Source organism: Morone saxatilis, unplaced genomic scaffold (genome assembly GCF_004916995.1).
Source record: "Morone saxatilis isolate NCDOM2014 unplaced genomic scaffold, NCSU_SB_2.0 Contig7, whole genome shotgun sequence".
In the NCBI taxonomy this organism is placed as follows: domain Eukaryota; kingdom Metazoa; phylum Chordata; class Actinopteri; family Moronidae; genus Morone; species Morone saxatilis.
In genome coordinates this window covers 21,743,125-21,752,892 of record NW_023340246.1, presented here as the reverse complement: position 1 = coordinate 21,752,892, position 9,768 = coordinate 21,743,125, and the positions used below count along the sequence as shown (strand labels likewise).

At 39.1% G+C, this 9,768-nt stretch overlaps 2 protein-coding genes across 2 annotated transcripts in view; both read left to right on the top strand.

Annotated features, from left to right (window-relative positions):
* Positions 1-9,045, top strand: part of si:ch211-202p1.5 (uncharacterized protein LOC103909337 homolog) — a 20,264-nt gene extending 11,219 nt beyond the window's left edge. Inside the window, exons 2-4 of the mRNA XM_035678280.1 lie at positions 1,254-1,416; positions 5,722-5,841; positions 5,928-9,045. Coding sequence (XP_035534173.1) covers positions 1,254-1,416; positions 5,722-5,841; positions 5,928-6,033 — 389 coding nt within the window. The 3' untranslated portion in view covers positions 6,034-9,045. The remainder of the gene's footprint in view (positions 1-1,253; positions 1,417-5,721; positions 5,842-5,927) is intronic.
* Positions 7,272-9,768, top strand: part of cd109 (CD109 molecule) — a 31,621-nt gene continuing 29,124 nt past the window's right edge. Inside the window, exon 1 of the mRNA XM_035679198.1 lies at positions 7,272-7,277. Coding sequence (XP_035535091.1) covers positions 7,272-7,277 — 6 coding nt within the window. The remainder of the gene's footprint in view (positions 7,278-9,768) is intronic.

Below are 9,768 nucleotides of genomic sequence, written 5' to 3'. Positions count from 1 at the left end.
TTAATATGGGGCTTTATGGAGATTGACTCACTGCTGGAGCCAGCCTCAAGTGGCCGTTTGAGGAACTGCAGTATTAATTAGTAACTAACATTTTTGCTGCTCCACCATACGCAGATAACGATATTATAGACTTTCTTTCATAAGTAGCTAAGGCTATATTTACATCAGGAAACTGAAAGTTGGAGCAGAGCAGCCAGAGTACCAGAAAATATTTTTAATATGATGCGATTTCACCAAAATTCCTGAATAAAGTTATAAAAATCATGCTCTTTGGTAAACTGTTAGAAACACTGCACTCTGGCTCATTTTCACAACCTAAATCCTGTCTCATATCTGGTCTGATTAACAGTAAATTCATCAGAGCCCCATATCACTATAGTCCACGCTTTACCGAAGCTGTGGGGCTGGCTAGAGGACGACAGTGTTAATAGCAATGAGTTCTCTGCAGGCTAATGCAAAGTTTACTCCTTAGAAATAAGCTGTACTGAGGCTGCCTGAAGGGTCAGTATCAGATAAATAGGGATGTTTTCTGAAGAGTGAATCATGCAAATGCTGGTGGAGTCTCAGAATAAAGGCCTTTGCATCATCTGATTAAAATGGTTATGCATAGAAACCTTGCACACTAAGAGTCCGATGTGCTTTATTATTTTATTAATTGCAAGGTGTCAAGAGCAAGGAGAGTCTCACCTGCTGATACGGGAGCTGTCTGCTCCTGTTGTCAAGCCTCCTCTCTCGTTTCTTCCATTACTTCTCTCCACTGCAGGTTCCTCTGCAGACTGTCGTCACTCTCTGCCTGCATCTTGCATCTGGCACTGCGGCTACCAGAAACTAATCTGTCCCCCCTCTATCTCTGTTGTCCTCGTCCACTATTTCTTTTCACTGGTGTGAAACAGGAAATCGAACCTGTTTTTAAACGTGCAACGATTTAGGATGAAAACATGTATATGTTATATATGCAGTTGAAAAGTGTCCTGAGTTAATTTCTGTTACAGTTTGACACAATACAAATAAAATTGAATTGGACTGATTATAATTATATGTAAATGAACACAACAGATTCAACTTAACTTAACTTAAAGTTCATAACGTTCTTTATGAGAACCAAGCAGGGACTGTTCTAAACTAATTTTAAGAAAATGAAGAGACTCTTTCAATTGCTCTGGAAATGTAAATGTAACGATTGTGACAAAGCAACAGAAATATAACCAATAGATAAAACAATAAAGATAACTAACTTCCTTCTTCCTTTTCAGCCTCTACCGCTTCTGTTACGAGCCCCACGGCGGAGGAGGGCCCCCTGGCACAGCTCACCCACACGGCCCACCGACGGGAGAAACGCTGCTCCTGTGAGAACCAGAAAGACAAGGAGTGTATTTTTTTCTGTCACATTGGCATCGTCTGGGTCAACACCCCGAGGTGAGTCTGCAAGACAAGGCAGAGTTTGTTTTCACAGTAACGGAGCGCCGTTGAATCGCAATCGATGTTACAGTTTTATAATGTGAAGATTAAACAAACGGAAGATAAGAGGCATCAGCAATCAGTCTCCGAGGTTTCTTCTGCAGCAGTAGTCAGGAGGTTCCTGGGGGAGGATGGGATGCGTTCACACACAGCAGCTCCAGTCTAGAACATAAGCTTTCACTTTTTTTACCGGCTCAGGGCTGCAAGTACAATCATCAGTATTAAAAACACAATTCATATCATCCAAATTACAAATATATGCAAAGACATGATTGAAAAAGTTTGACTTACAGATGGAAAAACAAACAATTTAACCACTAACCCTACAATTGACCTATCTCACAATGTTAATGACAGGGGATCTGCCCTGGGATTCGGATCCCCTCCAAAACTTTACGGGTTCTTTCTTGGCCTATGCTACAGCCTTCCAAGTTAATGGAAATCGAGCCAGTAGTTTTTCTGAAATCCTGAGGACAGACAAACGTGCCAAAAAAAAAAAACACAAGCTCCTTGGCAGCGCTAATGAAAGCTTTTTGGTTTAGGTGTTTTTTGTTCATCTACGTCTTAAACAGTCACTCGATTTGAGACTTGAATAGTTCATGCTTGTGTTTAGATTACAAATGATGACTTTTAAAGACTCTTTGGGTCAATTGATAATGCTTAAAGGGCCAGTGTGTCGGATTTAGTGGTATTCTGGGACCGAGCAAGACGTTGTAAACATTCAGTGCTTAGCCCAGACCTACAGGGGTCCAGGGGGCATTCTCTCCTGGGGAGACAGCAGATATATGCTCTGTTTTTCGAGCCATTTGAGATAATTCTGTACATCATTTGGGAAAAACATGAGAAGTCACCCAGGAAACAAAATCATCCAGTAAAGCCTACATCTTATTGAATATCACCAGAGAGTGAGGACGGAACATGATTTCTGCAGAGTCCTGTCTATATATAACGGACAGAGCTTCCAGGTCTGAAAAGTGAAGCCAATGCGGAAGTGTCTTAAACTTGCATTCTATGTAATGACCAGCAGGGGGAGCACCATTGGCTGCAAAAAAAACACCACACCGACACCATTCAGTCTTAGTCTTATTGCTTTGTAGAACGTAGAAATAGAAATAAAATCATCTCAGCATTATTTAATCAGCACAGAAACTTGATTTTTCTCATTCCTTGTTTATATTCTTAAATTGCCTGCCATCAAATCGGAACCAGGCTCACTTCACAATTGGTAGCAATTAACTTCATTTTAGTTCAGTGTGCACAAGCAATGAGCGAGCAGTTAGATGTGGTGGAACTAATAAGAAAGAGCACCTTTCTTAACGAAGGGTAATTTCTGCCATGTTTCCTCTTGCTTTTTCTAAATAGCCCGTTTTAACCCCTCTAACACGAAGCCACTGAGGACACCGCAAAGAGTCTGAAATCACTGTGGTCGGACCCTGATCTGCCCAAAACCACTTAACTTCTCACAGACTGCTGCCATGTCTCTGAGTTCACATGATTCATGATGATTTCTGCCATCAGTGACTTTACTGAAGGCCTGTGGATTGTAAGTTTTAGTGGTTTATATTATATTTGCCATGTAGTGGTGAACAGATAACCATCGATAATAACAAGGTTGTTAAAACTGACTTATTTAGGCTTTAAATTTGATTTTTTTTCTCAATTTTATATCCAAAATATGAGACCTTTAAACCAATTTAATCAACTTTGGTTTAACAAAACATACGCTGTGTTGTTTGACGATAAACTGTATACTGTTTAATCCATGCCAAACCAATGAGTGGCATTCGAAATAAATTAACTTGAGAGGGAGTAAAGGAGAGGTGTCAGCAAAATAGCTTCCAGATATGAGCCAAAAACAGCTCCTGCAGTGGTGGGACCCTCTCACTAAGTCTCAGATTGTTAGTTTAGTCTAAACATAGAAGTGTGGTAAAATGCAATCTTCCTGCCTTCATCATAAAGACGTTTTTAAACAGCACTGGCAGTTCCCACCATCACTAACTACACCACTAAACCCTGTGGGCGACAGTGAGCTCTCCTGCAGCACATCCTGCTGAAACACAATTTTCTTTAAATATGTAAACTAGTTAACATGTCCTTGACGTGGTCTAGTGATTTTTCTTCCCGTTAACAAATCCCCTGTGCAGCCAAACCGACAACAAAAATATAGAGTAACACCCAATTTATCTTTAAGGGACGTCAGTTAAACGTACTCCTTCAGTATAAATGTTATTTTTAAAAATCCGATTTTCACACAGATTTGTGTTGATTGGATTTGTTTTTGCAGATTTTCATCCTCACAAGTGTAAAAATAAACACTGAAATCAGTCAGGATCCTCCAGCCATCCAAAAAGGCCGCGATCCAAACTAAAGACAGGCTAATGGACGACAGTGAGCCTCCTCCGGGATAAAAGTCACCTTTGGTGAACTCAAACAAACACAGTTTACATAACATCTGCCATTTGATGGACAGATTTATCCAAAGCAACTTCCAGCCACACAACAAAAAGAATCTCATTTTATTTCCTTAGCAGGGTTGAACAACCTTTTACAAACATTGCTGTAAACCCTACTGACTGATGTCTACAGTACAAACCAGTATGTTTGCACCATCACAATGAGAGACTTCCAGAGAGACAAATGCAGAGACTTCATCTGTCGAATAGCAAAACAATCATGATGTGATAACTTCATTCAAAGTGGACAGAAACAAAATAAAATTTCCAAAACTGCATTAGTCTTTATTGGTGAATTAAGGATTTATTCCAACCAAACAATAAATCCTTAATTCACTGACATAGATAATAAAAACAGCAAACAAACCACAGAGAGTCTGTGATAACAACAACTAGTGCTAAACCCACTGTGAATCAACACCAACGCAGCAGCTCTACAGAGCCTTTTAGCCTTTTTTAGCTCATACCTTTAGTTTTATGGTAAAACTTTATATTTGCAAATATTTGCTACAATATTAATGTTTTAAATCTCAGGTATAAGCTTTAAGAATTAAAAGAAACATTAGCATTGAACATTAAAATACTTGGTCGTGAACGTAGTCCAGGGTTTTCCAGTATCGTCCAATATCTACGTTGTTGTCTGCCAATAAGATTGCACATAAAACAGTTTTAAATAGAGACAAGTATAGTAGAATAGGAGTCCAACAGGATTTTGGTGCAGTGCAGCCATAACTCACCAAGCTACAGTTCAGTAGTTCAATACTTAGATTTATTCATCTCTGTATTGAAATAGCAAAAACAGGAGCTTTGACAAATAAGTAAAGACTTAAAAGTGGAAGTGAAGCCAACACAGTTGTAAAAAGAATGACATAAAAGTTAATAAAGTGAAGAAAGCAAAATAAATGATGTTGCAGAATTGAGCAGACAGAAGCCGAGAGAGTGTTGATGGAGGACGATGGAGAGCAGAGGAAGGCTGGGAGATGAAAGGGTCACATTTTATCACCGGCCGCAAAGTGCAAATGGGATCCAGATGTTTTACTGTTTGATAAAAAAAAGACACAAAGGCTTTCAACAGTGTGATCAGTCTCAAATGATTTGTCCAATCTAAATTCAGTCCAACTGCCTGTCAAGTTCAAATATGCGACACAAGTGATGCATTTAAAAAAATATATTTTAAAGTATATCTTTGTTTTGACTTAAAGGTAATGCTGTTAAGCCACTGGCATCTGCTGGTAGTTGTCCCTGTGGTGTAGTTAACCCCACCACTAATCCAGCAGTGGATCCCCCAAACCTGCAGCCAGCTGAGAGCCGGCTGAAGCCCGGTCACACTGGCACCAGATGGATTAGTAGAAGACTGATTCACTGCAGCTACACAGTAGTCAAATAAAAACTGATAAGCATACCTCAAAGAATGTCAAACTATTCCTTTAACATTTGTGAACTCAGGTCGACACGTTCCCATCCCGACGGTAGGTAGGTAGTTTTAATAACCACTTACTTAATGATTGATAGTTTTTAAGTTGATTAGGCTACTCATAAAATTAACTCATTCCAACTAGTTTTTCTATGTAATTTATGTCAACATAACTCATCAACATAACGTTTGCAACTTCAAAGGTTTATCTAAATCATTCATTTATAAGTTTTATCTTGCAAACATGCATTTATTTGATGCCTGACAACAGGTCCACTAAATTACTTTTGGGTTGCAAACCACTGACATGATGGGTAAGGGTAAATCACAGAATAGTTTCAGGAGGGCTTTGAACATCACACAGTAAATTCAACAAATACTCTTTCTGTCTTCCAGCCACGTGGTTCCTTATGGATTTGGTTCGGTCCGCCTCAGGAGGGACCTCGGCCGCTGCCTCTGTGCAGACACTCAGGATGGCGAGTGTTTGAGCTTCTGCTCCGTCTGGACGCAAACCGAGTGAGGACACACACAAAAATTACCATCATATTTTCAGACTGTTGAAATACACTTTGACTGTTCTCATCCCATTTTTTTTTCCTCAGAAAAAAAAACGCTGTTGTGAAGAGGAAGGCCGACAAACGTTTGAAGAGATACAGAGGTGCACTCTGGGAAAAAAGGAGCCGACACGCACTGAAACCCCAGACCTGAGAGTGAGCAGCAGTAACGGAAGAAAGACCACAAATGGACCCTTTAGTTCGTCTTTCTACCCTGATGACAGTTTGGACGTGTACAGTGTGTTTGTGATGTTAATGTAATGATGGTGAAGTATTATGGATAGAAGCGCTGACCACCAATCGGCTCGTCTTTCCAACATTTGGCTGATGACACGCAGGGAGGGAGTTTGAACCTGTGACCTGTTACCAGATGATCTCAATTGATTTGTAGCACTGAGGGACTGGAAAAAAGCATTTCACTTGAGGCTGCAAACGAAAATTAAACACCGCAGCCTCGGGGAGAAAGGCCCTGAAATTTACAACTTTTTGGTATTTCAATGGTAAATTCTTTACTGTAAAGTGTCACTCAGCTCTGTCGTTGTTGGCTGAAAACCTCACATCTCCAAAACAAATCTTGTTTTTAGCAACCACACCTTGTCCAAGACTGGAAAAATATAGATCACACAGAGGAGTGTTCACATTTAGAGTGTTTGCATGGACACTTTCAGTCATTTTCTATAATGTTTGAAAGAGGGCTGTCAGAAAGCTTTGTTAGCATCGTTTAGACGAGTGCTGGAGAGCTGGAAAATACAATTATTTTGAGTAAAAAGTCGTAATATGAAAACAAAGTTCTAATTTTATAAAAAGGTCTGAATAATGCAATATGAAATAAAGATTATAACTAATATATTATAACTTTTTCTAGTATAATTAAATATCAGGATATCAGGGCTTAATTTTTGGGCCGTAATCTGATGATGAGATGAGTGTATTGACTGTACACTCACTGGTACAATAACATCCCGCTAAAGTGTACAATTACTTTATTCTCAAAATATTAACTTTCTTGTAAATGTACAACTTGGGGGTAGGGACCAGTGTGTAGGATTAGTGTTGCATTCACATGGATTTAAGCAGACGGTAGACGGCAAACTGGATGACACGTTAGTGGATGAGAGCAGGATGGAAAAGTTAGGTGAGGCCGGCAGAGAATAACATAATAATAAAAGAAATTGCTACAACATATCGTGCATGTTTTGTTTTGCCGTCTTACACTCAGTTGGATGTTTCTTCCACCTGTGTAAGAGAAACTAGCTCTCTATATAGAGACAGATAGTTTAAATTATGACTTTACTTTGAAGCAGCTCTCAGCAGAATACTTATCTTAAATATTCTTTAATTTAATAATATTTGAGTACATCTGTAGATTCATATCAATCCACAATCCACACCATGACGGTAATCCGTCATCAAATTTATACCGGTGGGACTCTACTTGCCTTTTTCTTAAATATTCTATATTATTTAGATATAACTTTAACGTTTTTCTCTTTAAAATATTCTGTGAATCCCAGATGTATTTTGTCGTCTTATAGATTTGATGTTTTGACGAAGAATAAGCTGTTATGAACATCGTTTATAAGTATTATGTGATATGAGTGGGTTCTTGCATGGAAAGGTTGCTCTGAAATCCTTCCTGCTAGTCACCATGCACAGACAGACATTTTTAAAGCACTGCAAAGCAATCACTGGAATGGATCCTGCGATTCCGGCAGGTTTTATGTCTCTGCAAGCTTTACGGCGTACTGAAACAACGAGGCTGAGCGTGCAGTAGCCATAGAAAACAGTGTGGTCACATTTGAACTGGAGTTCTGAGGTTTTCACCTAACAAGAGTATTCCTGCAGCTGTCGGTCAGTCGTTCTATTCTCACAGCTTTATAAAACCTTTGTCTGAATGTGAATAATAATATATCTATCTCTAATAATATGTCTCAGTTTATGAAGAAAAAGTGTCAAAAGAATGCAACGACGGCTCAATAAACTCGCCACGAGTTACCAGCGGAGTTGTTAAGTTTTATCGATACTTTTACTTATTCCTCCAACATGGAACACAAAAATATTTATTTACTGTTCACTGAAGTATACTCACAGTGGTGTAATCTTCCTCATATGGAATATAACCATTTAAATACACAGACCTCTCTGCAGTACTGCATTAAGTACCACCTGCTCAGTAGTAGTCAGCCATTAGAGGCAGGGAGAGGCCGGGTGGTGACTTGACCTTTGGCAGGAACCGCTGGTCACCTGCGACCATATAACCCGTCTGCAGGTTATACAGCCCCTTTATACCCATCATAAAGCCACAACTCTCTCAGTGCCCTCTCACTTTTTGCTATAATAAAATCTGTAGTTTCTTGAGGCAAAAAGATTTGATTCATCTAATCACATAAAGTCTGTCCTTTCAAGTTAAACTCTATAGATATAAATAATCAAATTTAGGATGGTTAAATTCCATTTAGCTGCTTCAGCTGTAGGTATTGTGCGTTCTGGCTCAGGCCTTACTAGGACATTTGAATGGAATGGAGCCATTGTTCATTTTATTGGTAACTCCTGTGCTTTTCCTTGTATGACAAGTCAGAATGTCTGCTGTGAAAGAGGTTCAATAAAAACAGTAGCATCTATATTATGCAGAGGTCAGCAATCTTTACTATCAAATGTGCTATTTTTGGCCAAAAATAATTCTGTCTGAGGTGTAAAACACATGAGCCTTATAATAATAATTTTGAATCCATAGCTAGCCTCGCTATGAGGACTAAAGACTACAAGCCACCACTATTGAAGGAAAAGAGGCCAGGTCAGGACGCTCAAGATACTGAGGTTTTCTGTCCCTGATAACGCTGTGTAAACTCCAACTCCCAAGAGGCTTACCCTCAAAGCCTGATGGGAGACGGAAACACTTTTTCCGGATAAGTTCTGACGTACCAAACATTTAACTCACATGACAGATCTGATGGAACCTCCCTCACATTAATACATTAAACAAGCAGAAATGTAAAAAAAACATTCAGTCTTATGGAGAAATGAGCCAACTTCTGACTTGATTTATGAGCTCAGTAAACAGATCAAATGGTCAAACTAGGCAGTGCTGATCAGATATGGATCCAGATTCTGTTACTACATTGACTATTTCTCAATAACCATTGATTGATTATCTTAAATGAACTAACTCCTAATAATCAAGTATGTACTAATCCTTTTTAAAGTACACCTAAATAGCACCTGTGGAAAACAGACCTTTACACAAAGTATTAAATATAAATGTACAAACTCAAAAAGTTTAAATTGAAAGTGTTGTATTAACATCACACAATTTAAGCGAAATGATCCTTCTGTTCTACACCTGCAACGGTCACATGAAGTTGGATTGAGCTCCACTGGGCGGTCAGAGGTCACAGTGAGCTGCTAAAGTGTCAGTATCTCTTCAGCAGGGTATAGACAGGGATGTTGAAAGGCTCTGAGCCCTCATTTCAGCAGCCACAAGCTCAGTGTGCGAGAGTAACTCAGTGAAAAATTAACCCGACCATCAATCTCGACATGTTTCGGTTTCGTACGTGCTGTTTTGTCTTACACTGCGCTCACACAACAGTGGAAAACGATGAACTTTAATATAGGCGGTTATCCAAACCTCCTCAGGCTGAAACAGATTAGTGAAGTAGTTTCTTATCGGCGCCAAGTGAAACATTCAAAGAGTTTTGTTCCAAAATAAGGCAGTAAAACATCTCCGTACACAGGATTACATACGCAAGAGACATCTCAGCAAGGGTTGATATCACATCATTAAAAACACATCATGCTGACTTTTTAGTCCCAGAGAGCAGCAGGTAACTCTCAGACTTGGCTGACAGACTAAGATATATAATATTCATCATATTACTAATATATATATATA